Below are 24,485 nucleotides of genomic sequence, written 5' to 3' on the forward strand. Positions count from 1 at the left end.
ATAGAACAGTCAACAGTCAAATTCTAAGACAATAACAAAATCACTCATTATAAATACTCCCCTACTTCATGAGATGCTTCATTAACATTGTCATCGATCCAAGAAACATGCGGCGCCAATATCTTCTTCTTCTTCTTCTTCTTCTTGTTTTATTTGTCCAGGAATACCAAGCCAGTAGGGTGTTACATGACAGAAGAGATTTTATGAAAGAAATCGGGATGGCGTCTCTTGAACGGGGAGACGTGCCTCCTTCTACCGGTTCAGGCTGCACTTACATTCCGGGCTCAGGAAAACCGAGCTGCCCTCTCGAGGAGATGAACTTTGCAGGCCATGCTACTGCTTATCCCAAGCTCATGGTTCCAGTTGGTGTTGCTACCACTCTGAAATGACAAAAGCTCGTTATATGGGTTAATACAACTGCTCACTGTAAGAGTTGTCGCCAATTTCAAACTCGGTTATCGAATGTTCACACGTTTTAACTTTAAAACTCAAAGTTGAAAATTGTTCTAATATGCACACATGGACATATTTCTCGCTATGTCATACTAGCAATTTGACTATCCGAATAGTCGAAAATATGTCCGAGTGTGCATATTGAAACAATTTTCAACTTTGGGTTCTCAAGTTGTAACGTTTGAATATTCAGTGATCGAGTTGGATCTAGTAAACTCTTTTAATGACCAAAAGTTGTTATATTTATATACATGTGAATTCAGATATTCCGGCTTTGTTCCGATTGAATTTAGAAAGAGTGATGAAATTGGATCAAATTAATTACAGATCATTGATTTATTGTTTGTTTTCCTTAATTTTGTGTCTTATGTCATTCAAGAAAAATGCCTCTTGGATTTGAAAAAAATTTGATTTATTCATGTCGTCGAGTACTGGAGCAGTGAAAGCAAGTAAGGTTATGTAATTATCAAGAAAATAAATTTAAACAACTGTAAATTGAAGATGATTAAAGTTTATGATTCTTGATTTTCATTTGTTGATAAACTTGGTAATTGATGAATTCATTTTCTAGGCTAATTATGCATATTATCACTTTATTATTTCCGTTTGGTTAAAAAGAAAACGAATTACTTGTATCCCTGTAAATTGTTGCAGACGCTATTGAATTGGGTTTTTTCTTTATTCTTGATACGGGAATTTTATTTTCTTGTTATGTTTTTGGAGGAGAATCCTCATCTATGGATCGTGTAATTTGTCATGGTTTATTATAACATAAGTTCTCTAAAGTATTCCAGTAATAATAAAATATGGTATGATTAATGTATTTGTGGACATATACTTTGTACCTCTCCCAACTTTTTTTAGTGGGCAAAAGCGGGCTTATCCATTAATTTAAGGGATAAGATCAGAAAACGTCCATGTATTTTGAAAAAAAAAAGATCAAACAAGCCCTGTTCAATATTTCAGGCTACAATCCCCCTCTATTTTGTGTATCGATCGATCTTCATAAGTCCTTAAATTAAATTACTGTTAAATTGACGTTGATGTGACAAAGCTGTGCCGTTGATAATTTGACATGATTTTTTTTGATTAATTTATGATTGTTGACGTTGATGACACGTGTCTTAAACCAATAAAATTGTGACAAGTATCCTAAATATACCAAGAACAATGTTGTCGTTGATTTTTTAAAACGTGCAATTTTAAGATTAAAAAAAAACCTCTTGTACTTCAGAAAAAGATTTATTAAGCCATGCATTTCAAAAAATGGGTCAAACGAGCCCCTGATAAGTGTTTAATTAGTTATTATTTTTATTATCAGTTATTATTTTTATTATCTCTTCCCTAACTAATTTCTTTTATTTCTCTTATTTTTGAGTAATTTACTCTTTTTTTAATTTGATAATTTGAAGACAATAAACAGACCACAAGGTCTAAATTAAAGATATTATCACTTACCAAGAAAGAACTTCAACCCTCACCCCTTGAATAAGGGGTTCTCATGGGAAGAAGATCGCAGATGAGGAGTAATTCTTTCTTGCGCAGGAAGAAGAAGCGGATGAGGAAGGGGTTTCTTCTCGCTAGAGTTGGTTGTAGACTTGTAGTCTTTGATATTTGACCACTAATATAAGATAACATCACACCTCATTATCATTTTCTAAAAATAGAAATCATGTCGGTTATTCTTCACCACATTAAGTGTTGTAAATCCATACTTCATACAACTAATTATATTGTCCACTTTGAATTTATCGGTTCCCGTGAATACATCAGGCCCACGTGACTTTGTTTCTCCTAGTCCTAACAAGTGGGATGAGCCCAACTCGTCAAATTAGGGAAAATGCCTAGTTAGTGTTTAGAAGTGGGCTTTACATATATATATATCCGTCCATTGGAAGACTATGTCTTTACTGATGTGGTATATATTATCCGAATAGCTCCGATATCATATTGTAAATCCACACCTCATACAACCAATTATATTATCCGCTTTGGGTTATTCGGTTCCAATGGATACATCGGACTTGCACGACTTTATTTCTCCCTAGCCTTGCAAGTGGACTTTACATACATATACCCATTGGAAGACTATGTCTTTACCGATGTGGTGTGTGTGTATATATTGATACGGGGGAGGGGGGATTCGAACCCTGGTCACCAAGATGATACACACGATCCTTACCACTACAACTAATCACTCGAGTGTTTAGCCGCACATATTACACGTAGATTTGTTTGAATTTTTTGGGCAAAATACAGGGATTATTTTATATTATCCCTTTAAATTAAATAAAAGTTGGTGTATTAAAATTGAGAGCTTTTTTCTTTCTTTTTCTTGGATTCAAATTATTAGACTTTGGTGACTTTTTGTGCATTTGGTAGGCAACTTTTCACGTTGATTGATCAAGTCAAAAACTAACTTAAGTATCAATAATTTATTGAGATTTTAATCAATTCATGGTAGTGAAGCAATCAAAATTAAGGTCATGGTTTTCTTAATAGTCGTAGAGAATCGTTGAACTAAAACATTTTGCGTACGTTCTCCATATTTTGGGGATAAGACCAAGAAGATTACTAGGTTTTGTTTGTCAATTGTTTATTTAAAGTTGGAAAATCATTGACTTCCTAAAATATTTTTTTTTAAAAAAAAAACCTTGAACTTTAACAGTTTTAAACTTTTAATATGATTGCACAGATATTATATATAGTTCAATAATTCTTTAGATATGTGAAGGTGCATCACAATTATTAGAGAATTAAATTATGTAAATTATGTTTTAATTAAGATTGATTTACCCAAATAAAAACATTTGTAGAATCAATCGAATATTGAATCAAGGCAATCACAATATTAATGTTTCATTAGGGTTGGTCAATACACATAAGAGGATATATTCAATCCCCATTGCCAAAAAAAAAAATCAATCTTAATTAAAGATCGACTCCCACTCACACAATCAAAGACTTTTCTCAACTTAAGTACCATAGATGACAATCCATAAAAATAAAACCGTGCAAGCTCAAACATAAAGCGGACAATATTGATTTATAGTGTTTGGGATGAATTTTCTAACAACTCTCCCAAGTACCATACATTTATGTTAGTTGATTTTATTTCTTTTTTAAAAAAAACAACATGTTATTTATTTCTTGGTCATGTTCCCTGGCCTTTAGATTTATACTCATCTGAATATATGCTTCAACAATTGAATTACACTAAATTAAAATACTATATATCATTAAAGAGACACATAATAATAAGATTATTTTTATTAATAATTCTCAATTTATTGAAAAATCCGCAATGTTTTGTCAAAAACAACAAATCTTGCAAGATATCATAGATTCGATCAGTTGCACACAATCTGACATTTGCATGTGTGAGACCCTGGTACGGGAACTGACTCCTGGCAAACGCAGTTCTTAGGCATGCTACCTGCCCCGTATTTTCCACTCACTTCCAGAATACACACATGCCCACTAAAGTCTGAGCACCTCTGGGACGTTCTGAATACATCCGTTGAAGGACAATATTTCAGTGATTGTCCTGCACACATGTATAATATTAATTACATATATACATACACAAATATATATATATAGAGAATTTCTCAGGTGCATACAAACTGAATCTCTGTTATTTTTATAAACAAGTGAGACCTAAAATAATAGAGATTTTTAGTGATCTGCATTTTAAGTCTGCGCTAGAGAATTCTTGTACATATATAAATAAGCATCACAGTACGTATTATAAATCTAGCTGAGTATACGTACCTTGAGCAAGATCAGAGAGACTGACCAGCAGCAACATACAAGCAATGGATGCAATGATGGTCGACTTCATGATGATATTTGTTTGTGTCTAACTAGTGTTTTCTTCTCTATTTTTCAGTGTTGAAGAATGAGATATATATAATATATATATTGAAAGAGCATAATGAATCATGTATTTATAGTTGCTTCAATGTGGCTGATTAAAGGGAACTAATTAAATTTCAGGATGTGCAATGTCGGATTTCCCTACCAGTTTTGGACATTTTTAAATCTCAATGATAAAGAAAATTAATTTATTGTCTACCTAAAAAATTACCAAATTTATATATTTCCTTTAAGATAGGAATCCTTTAAAACAAGTCATATTACTATGATATGTGAATTTTTTGAGTGTTTAATTGTTGGTTATATATATGTGCATAATTAATAATTAAAAAATAATTAATTAAATATGATCAATTTAATTTATGGAAGAATTGAATCTTAAATGTGACTAATTTAATTGTTCTTAGTATTATACATCCATTCTATGTTCTTAGTATTATTGAAATATTTTTATAATTTTTTTCCAATATGCATTACATTTTTTGCCATGTCACTCATTTTAGGTTTTTTTATTGCCGAATACTAAACTATTAAAAAATTATTTTACAATAATGCCTCATCCATCTAATTTAGTAATTTAAATTTTCTTTAATATCATGAAATTAAATAACACTATATTTTAACTATAATAATTAATTTAGAATGTTCAATAAAAATATCTACAACACCTTTGCGACCACATGTTGGGCATTAAGCCCAACTTCTCCTGTCATTAGGTGAGAAATTTTTGTGTACATACGTCTGACTATCCAAATTTAGGTCCATATTAGATGTTCAAAAGACAAATTTGTACAGTGTCATTCTCATATATATATATATATATATATATAATGCACGAGAAAGGAGAAAGCCCACAAATAATAACAACAAAAGATATAATTTAATTTTGACATTCACATTATAAATTGGCACACAAATTCAAGCACACACCACTCAGGCTAGCCTACATGGGATGGGAGGGCAGATAGAAGAGCTAGTCTTCCCTTGATAATACACGGTAAATTGCAAATTAAGCAAAAGATAGAACAAACAGTACTGGAGTTTTGTCATTTTTGTTAACCAATTCTTGGCACCACAGCCACAATGTGGTTGCTATCAACAAAGACTCGGACCCTGTCACACTGGTAATCCAATGTCACAACTGATTTCTCATCCACAGTCGCCGCGCGCACGGTCTGATTTTCCCTCATGATTGTGGCGGCCGCGACATCTCCATTCGTCCCCACCAGCTCCGGCCACGCTCTCTTACCTGAAACAAATTGTTCAACATTAATCTCATTAATTTCAAAGTAAGTAACCATGTATAACTACCTATATATATAAGAAATGCTCACCAGTACAACTTGCCATGTTAATCTTAATTTACAGCTCCTTTAGGCTTTATTTTCCTAGCTCAATTTCCTTTGTTTTTCTTTTGATTGGTATTTATAGGTGAGGAGGAAGACAGACCCAAATTAAAGTCCTCATTCTTAGTTAGTATTATTTAATGTAGCCGGCCATCCATAACAAGAGAAAGTGGTGTATATCTTTGGTTATCTCGTCCTCTATTATTATTATTATTATTTTTACCATTTCAAAGCTTATGCTATGTACAGCTGCTACGGCTTGTAGTTGTAGGCAAATAATCTACCAGGAAGAACAGACAAACAATAACAAGGCCAAAGGTAACCCAACAACAACAGTGCATTGAGCTGAAAAATTCAATGCTGCTGGTCTTTCCCTTTGTATTGTATATGAAGAAATGTTTTTTTTTTTTTCTTTTAATGGTCCATATGAAGAAATATTCTTAAATAAAATAGACTTCACCAGATACATTTGCTTATTTTATTTGTAGAGAATGAAGAATAGATGGGCCGGGCAATAAATTTAACAGAAACTCATTGAGGACTGCACTTCAAGGATGAAGGCTGGAATCGCAGTATCGCACATACACTGTCGTCTGACACGTGTACGTTAGATAGTATGTCTAACTATAAGTATGCATGCATACTATAATGTATAATATGTATATAAGGTACTATATATATAACCTTGCATGTGTACGATCGATGTTATGGAATCATTTAAGACGGTACACCCCAATCGCTAATACATAAAAACAGTTTGCAATATTTCATTGGCAGAAGACATGTTGATCGAGTTCACAAAAGAGAGAGACTCTCTGTGCGAAACTTAATATTTCATTCAGATTATTGTGTACAATGAGAGTCTTGTAAACCTAGCTAGGTACGTTTGGAGCAATCCTGAAAACAATTCGAACATCAACAAATTGTTGGTTTGCAGTGTACATGAACTCAAATTCATGCTAATTTTTTCATCGGAAGAGTTCATTTTCGATATCAAAAAAAAAAATCCAATTTAGAGGGGTTAATTTTGTCACAAATTCTTTTGTTTTCCTTTTTGCGTGTGGATTTTGATATAGTAATATGTTAGATTGATGTACGGTTTAGGATTCAGGTGAATTCATAAGAAAATTTAATAGAAGAGAAAGCGATGGAGACAAATATTTCATAATATTACATACGGATCATAGTCTTATTAAACAGAATCCCATATCCATAGTTATATGGGAACTGGGAACAGTCACAGAGCCAAGAGCTGGTGCTAGCTTAGCTCCTTTTATTTTAAAAACTGAAAACATGCAGTACTGAAATAGCTCTTAATAATTGGAAGCATGCATCATGTATACATACATACGTATATATGTAATAAATGCATTCCCAATTAAGTCTCCTAACCAAGGCATGGGATTTCCACACAAAGGTTAGTGGATAAATCGATCCAAACGATAACCCTAGTGCACACCACGTCAGTGACAACCTCTCCTTTCACTTTAACCACAACTAGAACCGTTGGATTCTGAAGCTGAATCGTTGCCACAGCTACTGCTGACAGTTGTCCAACCAGAGCTGGCCATGAGCACGGGTAAACTGCATACACATATAACAGCAAGCAATATATAAATATATGCATATATATAACATTAAAAACCTAATTGATCTATATATATAGTCTATAGAAGAAGGAAATTGGGAAAGGAAACTATATTGTATACCAGGTGGGCATACACAGCCAGTCATCTTCTTCTTGTTTTCTCTCCTTCACTTTGCTTAATGTGATTTTTAATTTAGTGTTGATGCATTTGTAAGGAGATGGGTTTGGTATTTATAGACTCTCAATCTCCCCCTCTCAAGTAATATTATATTAATTAAACATAAAGTGGGTTAATTTGCATTGTATTTTAATTAATCAAATTAAAAAAAAAACTTAAGAAGCTCGTTATTCGTGCATTCAGGTTGGGCTCAACACAAAAAAGATATTTACTATATATATTTTTTGGGAAATTTTTTAAATACATAGTTAAGGTACAAAATCCTAAAATTAAGGTTAAATCCCACCCTAGAATTTTTGGAAATACTTATATTTTTTTAGTAACCATATAATATCAACATGTATAGTTAATATAGAAATTTAATTATGGATTAATATGCACTTATACAAGAGAAACGAATATTGATTGATACACACTCATACATGATGATAAATGATTTATACTCAATGAACAATCGTCTTTCACAACTTAAATGATTTTTTTTTATCCTCAAGATTTTACGTTTTAACTTGTGATGTATAATTTAATGACTATACAGACATTATTTTATAGATATTTACTTAATTTAATATATATAAATATTTGTTTATTTGCACACAATTTTAAATACATAACTCTAAAAAAAATTTAGAAGCGTTGTCCCCGCCAACCTTTGTCTCCCCACCTACAAATTCGTAACTCCATTACTAACTAATGAAAACCCATTTTGCATACCACTTTTCCATATTTTGGGAAAAGTGGATCACGTGAGGTAGCATTTTTCTTAATCGCATTGCATCTAGGACGGTGATCTTGATCTTGATAATCACACAAGCGCACGTGGTCTAACGTGAGCAACTTGCATATGAAAAAATGAACTATACTTAACTTGAAGTATACACAATACATTAATATATATTTAAATATATATATTATACACAAAAATGTGAGGGATCCCTGTAAATGAGATCTCAGTCATCCTAATAATCAATCTTAACCATTGATTGGTGTAAGTGTAGGGATCCATAAAACCTTATGCATATCAATCAAGGGATATAATTAATTATTGAGATGATTGGGATCTCATTTATTGGAACCCCTATCACTTCTGTATTATATTAATACACAATAATAATGGTGAAGTTGTTCAGCCAAAATTTGTCAAAACTGAGAACTATGACTAGAAAATCAAGTGGTGTGTCTGGGCTTTAAAATGAACGAGCCTTTATTAAATGGGCCAACGAAAATGAGCCCAAAGAGCTAGAAATATATAAAGAAAATCAAAAAAAAAATGCAAAAGATAAAGAAATCCTTCAAGCCAGCCAGCCAGGCCATTATGAATCACAGCAGTAACTCAGTCAACAAATTACGCGTGGCAAATTGAGACAATCCTTTAGAACTTAGGGCTTCAATTGCTCTTCTGAAGCACCTAGAAGCTTCACAGAGAGGCTTTCATGGTGAGATACAAGAACAGCAAAGAAGCCTTGATATTACCCTTCCAATCCTGTCAAAAGCAGCCACCACCTATGAGAACCTCCACCAAGGATCGGCACACCAAAGTCGACGGTCGCTGCCGCCGGTTCCACTCCCTAAATATTGTCTTTCCCACAAATCAGGCGGTTTTTCATCTTACCGTCGGTTTACGGGTTGATCGCGGTTTAAGGTGAAACTGTGCCCACGGTTTTGAAGGTTTTTAACTTTTTTTACATGTGCGGTATTTTATTGCCAAAATACCGGGTAGCAGCCGGTACGCGATTTTCACAGTTCGACCGGTGGTATGATCCGGTATTTAAAATTATGATACATTTGATATATCACCAAATGCAAAAGTATGAAAATGACACACGGACACAAAGTCGTAATAATCTCATAAATTACTTCGCTCATTTTCTCTAAGTGCAACGCCGTGTATTTATAGTTTATTTTATAGTTTTAAGCGCAGTTTTTTTTCACAACTTAATAATTGAAAATCAACAAAACTGCTTTACCAAACGGAGTCAATCTATGTCAAAGAGATAAGTTGTTTGAAACAAATATGATCATAATTAAGTCTAACTTATCAATCAAATATGATCATGATCAAAAACAACTTATCAATCTGTTTGTTAAATCTCCTGATGGATGATTATCGATTTTCTATTACCACGTGATAAAATATTTATATAAACATTTATCTAAGATGAATATTTTTATCACTAGGAGAGATAACAAACAAATAGATAGATGAGTTTTTTTTTTTCTAAACAAACATATGATTCACGATATATCCAATCCAACCATCTGCTTTTATCCAACCATCATAAAGTAGACAGCAGCTAAGTGATAAATAATCCATGCATCTAACTAATCACCCCTGTGACAGATAAAATCTATTAGTTTAAATTTGATCAAGGTAACCTACTTCAAGGTTAGTTCCCTGCAGTCAACAAAGTGTTATAAAGATTCTGTTAAACCATGCAAATGTCATAATCACTAAGATTAAAAATCCTACAATGTCATAACTGAAAACAGTAAAGGAAAGAAAGGTAGGTTAAGCCTAAAAAATGATAAACATATATACTTTGAATTAAAAGCTTGTGGTTTCTATCTTTGCACACGAATCATGATTCATGACAGTAAACTACTATACAAATATATCCGTTTGGGAGATTAAAGTAAACAGTATTTTAATTCTATTTCTGCACAATTTTATTAAATTAAAACAGTGTCGTTTTATGGCTCATCGTTAGTTGAGTAACGGTCAATGGACAGAGAGACACACAATGTAGTTAAAACAAAGTACATGGGGTGTAATTCTTTCAATTTGAATCGGACGGGGATGCATGTCGAAGTGACCTCAACCACAGGGGTGTCCATGACTTGTATCCTAAATAATATAGCCACGAATGCATGTGTACGATGGATGTTATGGACATCAATTAAAATGAAGCTTGGGATAATACCACTTGTACCCAAATATGTGCTCCACATTGCCGTCCCAATCGCTAATACATAAAACAGTTTGCAATATTTCATTAATTGAGACTAATCGGGAAACTACAACTAAAAAGAAACATCGATCAATGATAATTGGTTGAAGACTTGAAGGTCATGTTGGGTTTAGGATTAGGGTGAATTCATAAGAAATAATTAATAAAAAGAGAAAGCGATGGAGACAAATATTTGATAATATTACATAACGTTCATAGTTTTATTAAGCAGAATCCCATATCGATAGTTGTGGGAGTTGGGAAGTAGAGAACTAGTACAGTCACAGAGTCGAGAGCTGGCGCTAGCTTAGCTCCTTTTATTTTAAAAACTGAAAACATGCAGTACTGAAATAGCTCTTAATAATTGGGAAGCATGCATGAATTCATACATACGTATATATATGCATATATATGTAATAAATGCATTCCCAAATTAAGTCTCCTAACCAATGCATGGGATCTCCACACAAAGGTTAGTGGATAAATCGATCCAAACGATAACCCTAGTGCACACCACGTCAGTGACAACCTCTCCTTTCACTTTAACCACAACTAGAACCGTCGGATTCTGAAGCTGAATTGTTGCCACAGCTACTACTGACAGTTGTCCAACCAGAGCTGGCCATGAGCACGGGTAATCTGCATACACATATAACAGCAAGCAATATATAAATATATCCATATATATAACATTAGAAACCTAATTGATCTATAGATATAGTCTATAGAAGAAGGAAATTAGGAAAGGAAACTATATTGTATACCAGGTGGGCATGCACAGCCAGACATCTTCTTCTTGCTTTCTCGATCTCCTTCACTTTGCTTAATGTGAGTTTTAATTTGGTGGTGATGCATTTGTGAGAAGAGGGGTTTGGTATTTATAGACTCTCAATCTCTCTGGCTCAAGTAATAATTTATATTAATTCAAAAGAAATGGGTTGGATTTGCAATTTGCATTGTATTTTAATTAAACAAATTAAAAAAATTTAAGAAGCTCGTGATTCGTGCATTTCGTAATCCACATTTATAATCCAACCCTCACACTTGCGATTAAAAAATATTACATCTACATGCGCCAACTTTGCTTGAAATCCTAAAAAGAAAAATTATTTTTCAATATTTTTCGGAGTTTAACTTAGATTCCTTAGATGAAAATGATTTTTTTAAAACTAACTCGACCATCTTTCAATAACTAATAATTGGATTTTCTTGGAAAATTCAACTCAAACAACTTGTAAGTCATGGAATTGCAAGAATCGCACGATTTTGTATTTAAAAGAGTCGTCTACTATTGAGAGAAGTTTTTGTAAACTTATAAAACAGTTTCTATTTTCACTTGTGGCATGGACAATCCAAGGGCCTATCACCCATCTAAGACATGGGAGGTAAGTGAACCCGACATCATCGTAATTGAATCCTGCTCTGGTACAATGTAAGAAGACTCAACCCAAAAAATTTGTAGAGATATTTGTGGTATTTAGCTCAAATTGGGGTGTTGTCCGGACAACCAACATGTCATTTTGGGGATTCTAGACATATCTTAATATGTCTAGACAGTTCCTCGAGCCTCCAAATAGATATTGCAGATATGCAATTGGGAGCCCATTTAAATTGAAATTTGTGGGGTTTTTTGCAACCCAGTTGGTATGGCCGCCACCTAGAGAGAGAAGGAGAGAAAAAGTTGACCACATGAGAGTAAACACTTGAGAGAGAGTGAAGGGATCTAAGAGATAAGCGATAGGGCGGCTCTTGGGTTCCGATTGTCTTGTGTGGGGTGGGTTATTGTCTCTGTTTATTATCCTCTTTTGGTTTCATATAGAGAGAACTTGAGAGAACAAGATAGCATTTAGTGTGGTCTTATTCTCCTTCTATTGGTGAGTGTCTCAACTTGCAACTTTTCCTTCAAATATAGCGTAATATTAGATCTTTGTTGTCCGTGGACGTAGGCTTTTGAGCCAATCACGTATATCGTTTGTGGTTTTTACCACTTTGATTTTGTCATTGCTTGATTCTCTATCTAATTCAGTTGGATTTGTTTAGTTCTATCAATCCATTGGTACCTTTTTCTGTGGGTATTGTTGATTTAAGCATAACAATATTGTTTCGCTTTGAGCTTATAAGGACCCACAAAGTTTTTTTAAAAGGGTCATCTACCATTAATATCGGAATTGGATCTTAACTTCTAAATCACATTGTTATCTTTCAACTTTCCATGGTGGATATTTTTTCTCAAGAGCATATCAAAATGGGGGGAAACCCATTTTGCATACCACTTTTCCATATTTTGGGAAAAGTGGATCACGTGAGGTAGCAGTTTTCTGAATCGCATTGGATCTAGGACGGTGATCTTCATAATCACACAAGCCCACATGGTCTAACGTGAACAGCCTTGCATTATAATTAACGTCTGAATAGCTAATAAAACTTGGTACTTGGAACTGGCTTGTTGTAACTTTACAGGAGTTATTTTAAAAAACAGAGCACGTGACCTTTTTTATTCGTTCTTTTTAAAGTACAACTGCCAAAAAAAGTAAAAAACATCTTTAGGCCCAAAAATCAACAAACTTGTCAAGCCCATTAATCAATTCGTCAGGCCCAAAAGTTAGTTTCATGTCTTTCATTAGTCATCTTAAAGGCCCAAAAATCAACAAACTTGTCAAGGGCCTCAAGGCCATTAACCAATTCTTCAGGCCCAAAAGTCAGTTTCATGTCTTTCATTAGTCATCTTAAAGGCCCAAAAATCAACAAACTTGTCAAGCCCATTAACCAATTCGTCAGGCCCAAAAGTCAATGAAGAGAAATAGAAGACAAAGTCCATTTGCAATGCCTATAAACCAGACGTAGTTCGTAGTCGTAGAAAAAAAAAAACAGTAGTAGGGTTTTAAATCATTCATCGTAAAAAATTAATCGAAGAAGATTTTTTCACAAGTTACTGAAAAAAATTATGAAATGGAAGAAAATGATCAATGCTATATTTCATTATATCAAATTAGAGGAAATGGGTTCCTCCATGATTAAGAGAGAAATGCATACTGACAATGCACCGTTGTCATAATATCCGCTACCGATCTAACGACATCAATTATGTATCCAATGGGTGAAGCTCATCTGAGTAGGATTGTAGCCCAAATGAGAGCAATTACAGTTCTTATAGAGATGAGAAGAAGAAGAGGATTAGGACAAAAGAATAAGAGGAGCAGTGATGATTGTCCAGGGGATAGTCGGGGATCAAAACGAATATCAAAGGTGACAGAAAACTCTATCCATATGAGTACTCTTTATCTACTTCTGAGGATAAGCATCAAGGTGGGAGTCGACATCATAGAAAGAAAAAAGATGGTTTGGTCGGGATTTATCAGGTGAGCACTGAGCATTACATAATTATTTTATAGTGCAATGGTTATTTTCTTATTGAATTGTAAGTTATGACATTCATTTGATGCCTAATATCATTTTTGTCTTTAGATAATGGTAGAAATGAGGCCGGAGTGGATGCTTAGACCTGGAGAGAGGATTGGTGGAAGGCCAAAGGAGGGTGTGGACACAGGAACCAGAGGAACCTGCCATTGAAGAGGAAAGAGTTGTATTAATAATTTTGTAATCCCCTTTCTACGCTTCTTCTTAAATATGTCATGATTTATGTGAAATTTCTATTTTATGAAAATTTTAACCAGATTTGATTTGCGGTTTGATTCTGTGATTGATTTCATTCTTTTGTAACAGAATAATATCTTCCTATCATCTATCAATTCGATTTATCTGGCATCATTGATTTGGAGAGATTGATTCCGTTTTCTTCTTCTTATTTTTATTATTCTTCATCTTCATCTTGTTAGATCTGAGATATAATATGATATATGATATCATAATTTGAGGTTTGATATGTAATCTATTGTTTGAAACAGTAACATCATCATGTTATTTTTTTTACAAAAATTAATATTAAACTAATATTTACCTACATTATAATGTTAATGTATTGACATTGTGTTTTTTTAAGATCATTTGGTCCAGTAAGAAATATGACAAGTATTGTTTATTATGTTACTGAACATGTCTAAATAATTTGACATAACTTGATAGATTGTTTCAGATCCAACAATCATAAACTCTAGAAAATCCTAAACGAAAATCATGTTTCTAACATATACACCTAAATGAAAACAAAAAAGAACAGAAACAATAAATCTAAAGCTTTTTAAGCTTTAATTATGAAAAAAAAGATCTCGAGTGAGAGGAGAAGAAATCACTTGTGTAGACATTTTTCAGATCCAATAGAGATGAAGAAGAAAGGAGGAAGAAGAAGAAGAAATTAAGAAAGAGACGAAGAAGAAAAAAATGAGACGAAAAAGATTGGAGGAAGAAGAAAGATGAGAGATTTGTGAGAGAAAGCATGATAGAAGATAGAAAAAGGTCATTGGATATTCAATAGATACTTTTATCTTCGTGTATTTTTTTTGTTTGAGCTAGATGTCCAAAATTATTAGAATGATCGAGTGAGTAATGACTTGATATTTGCCCAATTTTAAAACAGGAATGGGCCAGGTGGGCGGCACTACCTGTCGTCTGTTGCGGGGCCGAAAATCAAACCCAGCAGCCCATTACCCTGTGAAGTATATTGAACAAGTAATAAATACCTGTGAAGTATATCGTTTATTTATTTATTTTATTTTTACTTGATGAGAAATGAAAGTAGAAACAATAAAATCAATCACCTACTACCTTCAATGCCAATGGCGATACTGATATATTTTGATTATTTATTTTTCCTGAATTACCCTCATTCGATCGACGGTCAGGATTGCATTTGGGGCAATTATAAGCGGACATTCACATAAATCATGAATGTGAGAGCCCTCTTTGGAGTCAAAAAAGGAAACCCACAAATCGCGTCAGCGTGACAAGAAGAAAGTCTCGGTCAGCTATTGCTAGGTTTCACAAGAACACATAGTGAATACGTTCTAGGGTTCTTCATTCCTATAAATACCCACCCAAGTCCTACTAAAAAAACACACTTCTCCGCCTCCTCCTTTTGGATCTTGTACGATTTGTTCGGCCCTCTTCCAGGTATTTGGCCAGTGAAATCACGGTTGAGTTGAGACTCTCACTATTCAATATCAACCGTGTTTCTCTGGCCAAATCTCTGAACTAGGTCTTGTTAATTTAGACTTGGCGTACCCTTTGTGGGTGAATCAGATTCCTTTGCAGATGCCAAATTCTAACTCTGATCGTATTGCAGCAGGAGATTATGGCAGGTAGTTTTTTGATTTATTTTGATAAAATATTCTGATGCACCACTTTGTTTTTTTGCTTTTCTAAAGCGCTTTTGTGAGAAGAAATCCTGGATTTGGATTTAGATCCCTGGTAATTGAGATAGCAGGCACAATTTCAGGGATATACAATTGCCGGGGATCTGAATCCAATCCCAAATAGCTGGATTTATTTTCACATCGTAATTCCAGAATCAATTAGATTTAGGGCCACCAATGAGAGGTGGCAGAACTGACAACTGATAATCGGTGAGTTAGATATGTGTGGTCAAAGTTCTATTTCAAACATATTTGTGGATAGTATTTTTAAAAAAAAGATTTAGGGCCTATGCAGAAACTATTTTTTGTTTTCAAAAAGGGAAAAATATTAAAACATATTTATTTAGCTATTTTTGGTTAATTGTTATTGGGAAAAAACAATCAGTTAAAAGTATTTAATTGTTTTTGGAAAACACAATTTTTTATTTTTTATTTGTTATAAAACATAAAAATTTTAGTTATATGTTAACAAATATAATTTCTATCTTCGTAATTTAAACTCAATCCTTTCAAAAATATTTATCCAAACAAATTTTATGTTTTTTAACTCCCAAAAACCAGCTCTTTGGCACCAAGTAGGCTGGGATGGGGAGGTGATAGAGAGGGAAGTAAAAATAAAGAGAACTTATATGATAATGCAAAAGGTTAACATTCTATCTCCGGCTACTCCTCTTTCGTCCACCAGCCTACTTGGTCCTACATCCTTCGAGGTGCCATCACGTTTCTTTGGAGATTCTTGGCTCTCCTTGTCCTCACTTCATCCATGATCTCAAGTTCTGTCTGTGAACTCTTCATCTTCTTCTGGCAATTTCCCAACTGTCTTCTGCTTAGAACACTGATCTCGAAGCTCCCTCAGCTTGACTTTCTTTGAATTCAGGACTGCAAGAAACTACTAGACATTAATGAACAAAGAAGAAATCAAGATTCTGATATTTCACATTTGAGCCAAAAAAAAGGAAAAATGGCATTCCCACTATTTGGTTAACTTCAACACCCAGAACTTACATAAGAGGACAATAGATATTACAAACTCAAATCATCACATATAATGATAAATCAAAGTTGTCATCATGGCATGAGAGAGATTAACTGTTCTCCTGATTCCTTTCCCATACTGAGACGGGCAATGTGAAATGAGATACATCAATATAGATTATACTGTGTCAAGGCACAAAATCACAGATGACACAAATAACTTTCCCATACAACTTAAAGTTAAGATTTAGAGCCAAATCTAACTTAATTAAGCCTTATCAACAGGTGTGGACCGTCGTACCATCAGTAAAAAAGAGTTCGACAATCAAGAAAATCTCAGTTATAGCATAGTTCGACAATCAAGAAAATATCAGTTATAGCATTTCAAAACCTAATGTGACGGGACAACTTGCTTGACCAAGAAAAGTTATAAAGCATGTTCTACCAAAAATGGCACAAATTTGCTGGGGATCACCAAACTTTTGGATTGGGGGATCAGAAAATCATCAAAACGGATAAGGAAAATGCCCCATATCGCTCATTACAAGGTAGTGTCCTTGTGCAGCAGTAGAGCATTAATTTCTTCATCCAGTAAGTTTCTCTCTTCCTTTTGTGGGAGATATTGGAACATCTCTCTGTAATCTTGTAGGGTACATTTTTCCTTATTTTGGATTGGGAAGCTTTTACTTAGAAAGCTGTTGCTTGAGATTTTAAAGCTATGTTCTACTAACATAAAGACTCCCTCTATCTCCTTTTATCCACTCATCTTTTTGCTCTTAGGAAAACTTCTTATTCTCATTTTATAGGCTTTATGGTTCTGGGCATTTCTTGGCTGCTTTCACAATGGAATTAAAGTTCAGTTTCAACCTTAATTGACAAAAATCCCTGTAGTCAGAAATTTTACTGTTAGAGTCCCTAAAACAAACCTTACTCCCACTTTTCACTTTATTTCAATACCAGCCATTGTCTAACCTCAACTCCAATAGAAACCTAATCTCTGAACTTGTATCTCCCTAAAGCACCAAATTACGCCTTCAAGAAGTTCCAACTTCATCAAAAAAGGAACGAAGTTCCAAGAAAGAACATCTTTAATGCCATCATACATCAAATGAGTAAAAAAGCGTATGCTGGAAAATGATTCCATCAAATGTATGTTGCAGACTCAAACTCCATCTTCTCATTGTTGTATGTCCCACTCTGTGCTAAACATTTCTCAGCTTCCAATTTCACCCGCTCAAATGATTAGGTCTTACAAAATTTTTAATTTAACAGTTTTATCACCCAAATGTGTCAGTGTGCCTAGCAGTGATTATCTTATGCATATTATCCGAACTAAGATATCCTTGAGCCATATTTTATCTAAAGTTGAAATTTTCAATTAGCCTGAAATTGAATACTTGGATGATAACATTTAGAGGGGAGAACAATTTACATAATATTTTTGAATGAATAGAAATCACACTATTTAGTTAGATAATAATATGATGTTGCATAAGAGATATAAAGGATACCAAAGGTATAACGAACTTCTAACATCAATTCCTACCCTTTGATAACCAATACAAGGAAAATTACCACCAAGGTGAGCATAAGGGGTGGCATGGCATGGAATGTACACCACTAGACATAGCTACGGAGGAGTGGAATACGAGAAGTGGAATAGCCATTTCCATCCTACCAAACATGAAGTAAATGTTTCTTAACCCTCACCATTTCTGATTATGTATCTTATCCTAATGCATCTTTGTGCAATTTTTTTTTTTTGTAAAAAACCCACCATATGGTGCTTCCTATTTCCTAAGATAACCAGTAATCGAGTAATAGATTACCAGTAGGAATGGAATGCAGTTGGTCTACAGTCATGCTCTTCCTACTGACCTCCAATTGGAACAATTCATTGGTGAAATTATACGGCTCTAGAGAAAAGGCACACAAAGGGGCTGGAGGTCAAATCCCCATCCCCTTTGAAGCATCAAAAGAGTAAAAGATCATATCAGAATAATGTGAAATCTTACACTTAGCTTTATATTTAAATTCATAAGGACGTTGCAAAATCCCAGCTGTAGTCTTCTTACTATTAGGTGACGGCTGACATTTCCATCACCATTCAAGCTTAGTTCCTTCCTTCTCAATGGTCCACGATAATCTGCTCTCTACTAGCAGGTTTCTGCTTTCTAGATCCTGTAACAACTTCATAGTTCATAGACACAATTCACCTGGTGGGCGCTTAATTTTTCTTTGGTGGCAGGATTTGTAATTTCTCTCTAAAATTTTCTCAGAAACAAACAGTAATCAAAACACACAAAAAATAAAGAAAAAAAAAATGAAAATTGAAAAGGAAAAAAAAAACAAAAGCAACTAACTCTTATAGAGACATCACCAGCATCGGCAAACCCATAGACCAAACCAGGCTGTTGAAACCCTAGGTACCGCTCCGCCAAGTCGATGTATTCACTTACTGGCTGCTCCCACTGCGACGCCCTCTCACTCACCTCATCCTCTGAAGCTGTAAAAACAACAAACAATTGATTAAAAAAAACAAAAAATGATAACAACAAACAAATTAGGGCAACATATATAATGTGATGCGGAGTAATAGTAAATTATCATTGCAGACCCAAGCTTGGAGGCCATCAGTAATGGAGAGGCCAAAGCAGGAATCGAACCAAGTGCCCTTGACGAAATGTAATCCTCCGCGTTTGACAGTAGGAGCTTCAGGAACAGGCATGTGTGTCTGGGCTGTATCCATTTGGGGAGAATGGGTTCAGAGTTCAGATATTCCAGCCTTTGGACAACTCTCCTTTGTAAACTGTGCGTCCATTCATTGGTCCCCCCGTAAAAGCCCTTCAATATCGGCCCGAAAGCCAAATTCATTAAGTGGCCGGTATAATATAATAATACTTAATTTAGTGAAATAAAATTAAAAATAGTATGATCAGATTTAATCAGTTAAGAATAAAATAATATAAAAACGAGATTTAAAATATGAATTATTGTAATTGAGGTATATTGTCTAAATTATGTGTTTTTTTTAAAATATATTATAAATATTTAATCAACAATAATTGAAGATACCTAATTTTTTTTGAGGAGGATTCTCTATTTTTTGAGAGGAAATGAGAATTTGTCCATTGAGAGATGGGAGAAAATTTTATTTTTTCATCAATGCTGAAATGAAGAGAAAAAAGATTTTTTTTGTTTGGAAAAAACAAGTTTTCCATTAAATTTTAGAATGCAGAAATTATTGGAAAAAAAAAACTTTTATTCCTGAAAAAGTTAATTCTACAAAACTAAAACAATGGCTAGAAAACAAAAAAAAAGCCTGTAAAGCAAGAGTCGGCTTTGCTCAGACTCCCAGTCATGGATTTCCACCCAGACGAGCCCAAGACCATGAAAATAATGTCTCCCCTATTCGTTCGCTCTCGCTCTATTCCTCTTCTTCTCCTCTCCCTTCTCTGTTCCATCTCTACAACCTTAGCTCACAATAATGAAGACCCAACAACCAAAACCATGGAGGATTTCTCTGGTTATGCGATTCATGAGCCACCTCACTCATCTATCACCAACACTCTACCTTATTCACTTTCAGTGGACACCCAAAGTATACAGAATCAGGTATCTGGGGCTCAATATTTTGGGTGTTTGTATTGTGGTTTTCGTCTAATCGAATGTGCTAATACTAATTGTTGTGATATGGGCTTCTTTAGATTGATGAGCTCTCAACTTTCTCGGATTCTCCTGCTCCATCAGTCACTAGGATTTTGTACTCAGAGAAGGATGTATTGGCCCGCCGGTATATACAAAATCCTTATATGGATCTGACTGACAGTGTTTTTGATTACAAAAATATTATCTTTTTTGATGTGTATTACCCTTCAATTACGTAAGAGTGTGTGTGAATATATATGCAGCCAAAATTTGCTTAGTTTAGTGGTTTCGTGAATGATTAGGTGAAGTAGTTAGAGAAGGAAGAGAGTAGTGCGAATCATAAATAAATCAAAGTTCAAACAAAACATCTGTTTCTTAGTGCCAACAAAATAATATGGCTTAATGGTTCCACTGCCAATAGCGAGAGATTGGTCGAGCTAAACTTTAGATGCATATCTTTCTAACCTCGACGCCTTGTTGATTATATGACTACATTTCATACTGTTTGTGGTTCATTATTCTACTGTAGGTACATCAAAAATTTGATGGGACTCTCTGGCCTATCTGTTCGAGAGGATGCAGTCGGTAACATATTTGGCCGATGGTGAGTTTGTGTCTTTAGAGTCTCTATTCGCGGGTGTTCTATTATTGCTTTTAAATTTAATTGAAAAGAAAAGAAGGAACAAAAAAACATAAGGTTTTGTTTTATCAGATCAGCAGTCTATATCATTGATTTGATGAGATTTTAAGTTTCTATAACTATTTATCATGACTGTTATTTTTTCGCGTTTGAGCTTATGCCAGTCCATTGTTTTTATGAGACACATTTCATGTATTTATTTATTTAGATTTCTTTGACCATTTTCATTTCCCTACTTTTAACATATGCAGGGATGGTGATGAACCAGAGCTTGCTCCAGTAGCAACAGGTTCTCATGTTGATGCTATTCCATACTCTGGGAAGTATGATGGAGTTGTTGGTGTTTTAGGTGCAATTGAAGCCATTAATGTGCTTAAAAGGTTTGGATATTTTATATATGATTGTGGGTCTTTTAAGTGCAGTACCAAGGATGAGGATATAAGTTCAACATATTAATAGGTCCACATTTCCAAGCAAGTTTGCTTCAGAAACCTCATTTACCCAGGAAACAATTCTTCCTTTATATTGTAAATCCCTTTAACAATTTAATTTGTCTACTGACATTGTATTGTTTAATTTTAACAATTTGAGATTGTCTTTGAACTTTGATCCAAGGAAAAAAGGAAGGAAAAAACACTCTGCATTTCTCTTGGCAATCTGAAACTTAAAAGAAACAAGGATTGCAGAGGGTTCATCGCATCTCTCGTCCTTTTTTAAATAATAAAGATTTTCTATAGTGAACAAAAGTCTGCTTCCAAAAACCATAGTATGTCACTTATCTCTGATTTTGTCTATCCTCTCTCCAGTCTTTTAGTGCTGCACTTTTTAATCCCAGTTTCATAAAACACAATGGAACTCGAATATCATCAATAATTTGCGAGGTCTTTTTTTAAAAAAATTTATTGAACAGATTCGTTGTATGGAAAACATTTGTGCTTTTGCATGACTCTGTAAATCAGTGTTTGGATTCTACTCTTTTGCTTATGAAACAACAGCAATGATATTTTCATTTCAAGTCATACTGACTGAGAGTTCAACAGGTCTGGGTTCAAACCTAAAAGGTCGCTGGAGGTTATCTACTTCACCTCGGAAGAGCCTACACGATTTGGAATCAGCTGCTTGGGAAGGTTAGCAGTGGACATATATCGCCCTGCAATCAACCAGGGGAATTTATATTTGTCTCGTATTTGCAATATTTACATTGTTACTATCACTTACTATTTAACTTCACCTTATTCATGCAATTATATAAAATGATATTGATTATCCGACTCCATAATATGAGGTTCCTCATAGTTTACCTTTGACTTGCAGCCGCTTGTTGGCAGGTATTGAGACACTTGCAGAAGCTCTGAAGACTACAGTCGATGGTCAAAATATATCATTCTTCGATGCTGCTAGATCTGCTGGATATGCAAAAGATCAAACTGACTTAACCAGTGTGTTTCTGAAGAAAGGAAGCTACTCGGCATTTATTGAATTGCATATAGAGCAGGGACCAATTCTGGAGGAAGAAGGTAGGCTGCAATTCTCTGCTAAATTTTCTCCTTTCGTCGCAACAAGCTACCTTTACTCACTAATGCACTTCAATCCAGGCATTTCTATTGGTATTGTTACTGCCATTGCAGCCCCTGCAAGTATTAAAGTAGACTTTGAAGGTAGTGGAGGCCATGCAGGTGCTATGTTGATGCCAAATAGGTGAGTGTTGCCACTACTAAAGACTCCTTTCTTTGCTTCCAGACACTAAACAACACCATAATCAACTTGTGCACCTTTCATATTGTGGAATCCCATTGTGATATGTTTCAAGATTTTCTATACTTCGGTGCTTTGTAGTTTTTACTTTTCATTTAATTGGTTGACTATGGCTTTCCTGATATTCATATATATAATCAACTCTTTTTTCATGCTTTTTACTCAAAGAAGTTCCATAATCTTTACTGCATCACTTGAACAGAAATGACGCGGGGCTGGCTGCTGCAGAGTTGGCACTAGCTGTTGAGAAACATGTTTTAGAGTCTGGGTCCATAGATACTGTTGGTACAGTAGGTAAGTATCGTTGTGTTCATGCTACGACAGTCTATTTGATACTGCATCTAATTATGGAGTCTTGAACCATTACCTCTTTTTGACCCTCATTCCTTTCTCATTAAACTCCGGTAAGAATTAACAATTTCTTTCTTTCCAAGGAATTCTGGAGCTGCATCCTGGAGCAATCAACAGCATTCCAAGCAAATCACACCTTGAAATTGGTACAACTCTATTAATCTTATCATAGAGGCTTTCAAGGATGCATGGAATATATTCCAAGTAATCTAATATATTTCTCCTTGGATTCCTATATGATGAGTTGGTTATTATATTTATATGTTCCTGAAATGCATTTTAGAGGCTTTGGTATGCATAAATCTCTGACCATGTGGCCCTTCTGCCATTGGATAGATACCTAGAGCTTGTACGATACTTTGTTTTATTTGAGTATCTGAATAGGTGTTCTCTCTTTCTTTTCGTTTGGTTTTTTATCCTTCTTCACTTCATTTGGCAGACATACGAGACATTAATGAACAAAGAAGAAATCATGTAATGGATAGAGTCCATCAGTCTGCAGTTGCAATTGCACAAAACCGAAGAGTCAAGTTGTCTGAATTCAAAGTCATAAATCAGGATCCACCAGCCCTTTCTGACAAATCAATAATTGAGGCTGCAGAATTGGCATCAAAAGAGCTAAACCTAACATACAAATCAATGATAAGCAGAGCATATCATGATTCACTGTTCATGGCAAGGTAAGACATTAAGTTTGTAAACATGGTCAATCTTGATGAGATATCCGGTAGAAAGACCCTGACGGTGCATCCTCACATTCTTGCAGGATTTCTCCAATCAGCATGATATTCATCCCATGTTACAAAGGTCTAAACTAATCTCTATGATTCTTCAATCTCTGATTTGCTCAGTCAGCTAATCTTACTTCAACTTTAGTCATTTATACATGAGGAATGGTAGTGTATACCTTCTCATCTACAACATGAAGCTTTTGAAGCAATTTTTCATAATTATGATGGACCTCTTCTTAAATATTTATACATTGATTTGCAGGATACAGCCATAAACCTGAAGAATATTCCTCCATTCAGGATATAGCGAACGGGGTCAATGTATTAGCACTGACCCTTTCCAAGTTGTCCCTGGACTGAGATTCTTTAGTAGCCGCTAAGATTTCAACCAAGATTGTGCTTCCTTATAACCTCTGCGCCTTCGGGAGTGGGATTACTTGTATGTTTGTGATTATCAATAAATCTTTTTTTGGGGTTGTGTATTTGATGCGAAGATTATTGAAAAGCCAGGCTTATTGTTGAGCAAACTTTGAACTATTTTGCTTCTATATATTAATAGGAACCCTGTCACTCCAATAACCGGCCATAACCTTGATGTCTTACGCGGTCAACGACCGTACTGGTTACTGATATTCTTCGCACTACAGAAGAGCATCCTAAACGAACCAAATCATCTTGCTTGCG

The 24,485-nt window shown here is 34.5% G+C and overlaps 2 protein-coding genes and 2 long non-coding RNA genes across 4 annotated transcripts; 2 read left to right on the plus strand and 2 right to left on the minus strand.

Moving 5' to 3' along the window:
* Nucleotides 1-5,387: 5,387 nt before the first annotated feature.
* Nucleotides 5,388-5,633, minus strand: LOC120014246 (protease inhibitor HPI-like). The gene has a single exon (XM_038866163.1). It carries the CDS (start codon nucleotides 5,631-5,633, stop codon nucleotides 5,388-5,390), a length of 246 nt encoding a protein of 81 aa, XP_038722091.1.
* Nucleotides 5,634-15,390: 9,757 nt separating this feature from the next.
* On the plus strand, nucleotides 15,391-19,025 carry LOC120015475. The gene is made up of 2 exons (XR_005471765.1): nucleotides 15,391-15,647; nucleotides 16,962-19,025. It is a non-coding gene; the product is annotated as an uncharacterized LOC120015475 (long non-coding RNA).
* On the minus strand, nucleotides 15,654-19,480 carry LOC120015474. Its single transcript, XR_005471764.1, has 3 exons — nucleotides 19,294-19,480; nucleotides 18,692-19,182; nucleotides 15,654-16,580 (listed from the first exon to the last, which is right to left on the minus strand). It is a non-coding gene; the product is annotated as an uncharacterized LOC120015474 (long non-coding RNA).
* A 512-nt stretch (nucleotides 19,481-19,992) lies between these two features.
* Nucleotides 19,993-24,377, plus strand: LOC120015476 (ureidoglycolate hydrolase). Its single transcript, XM_038867923.1, has 12 exons — nucleotides 19,993-20,291; nucleotides 20,384-20,469; nucleotides 20,854-20,928; nucleotides 21,216-21,344; nucleotides 22,005-22,091; nucleotides 22,279-22,481; nucleotides 22,560-22,662; nucleotides 22,922-23,013; nucleotides 23,154-23,216; nucleotides 23,510-23,750; nucleotides 23,837-23,877; nucleotides 24,064-24,377. The coding sequence occupies exons 1-12, from the start codon at nucleotides 20,037-20,039 to the stop codon at nucleotides 24,159-24,161; spliced, it is 1,473 nt and encodes a 490-aa protein (XP_038723851.1). The 5' UTR covers nucleotides 19,993-20,036; the 3' UTR covers nucleotides 24,162-24,377.
* Nucleotides 24,378-24,485: the final 108 nt, after the last annotated feature.

Source organism: Tripterygium wilfordii, chromosome 14 (genome assembly GCF_013401445.1).
Source record: "Tripterygium wilfordii isolate XIE 37 chromosome 14, ASM1340144v1, whole genome shotgun sequence".
NCBI lineage: Eukaryota > Viridiplantae > Streptophyta > Magnoliopsida > Celastrales > Celastraceae > Tripterygium > Tripterygium wilfordii.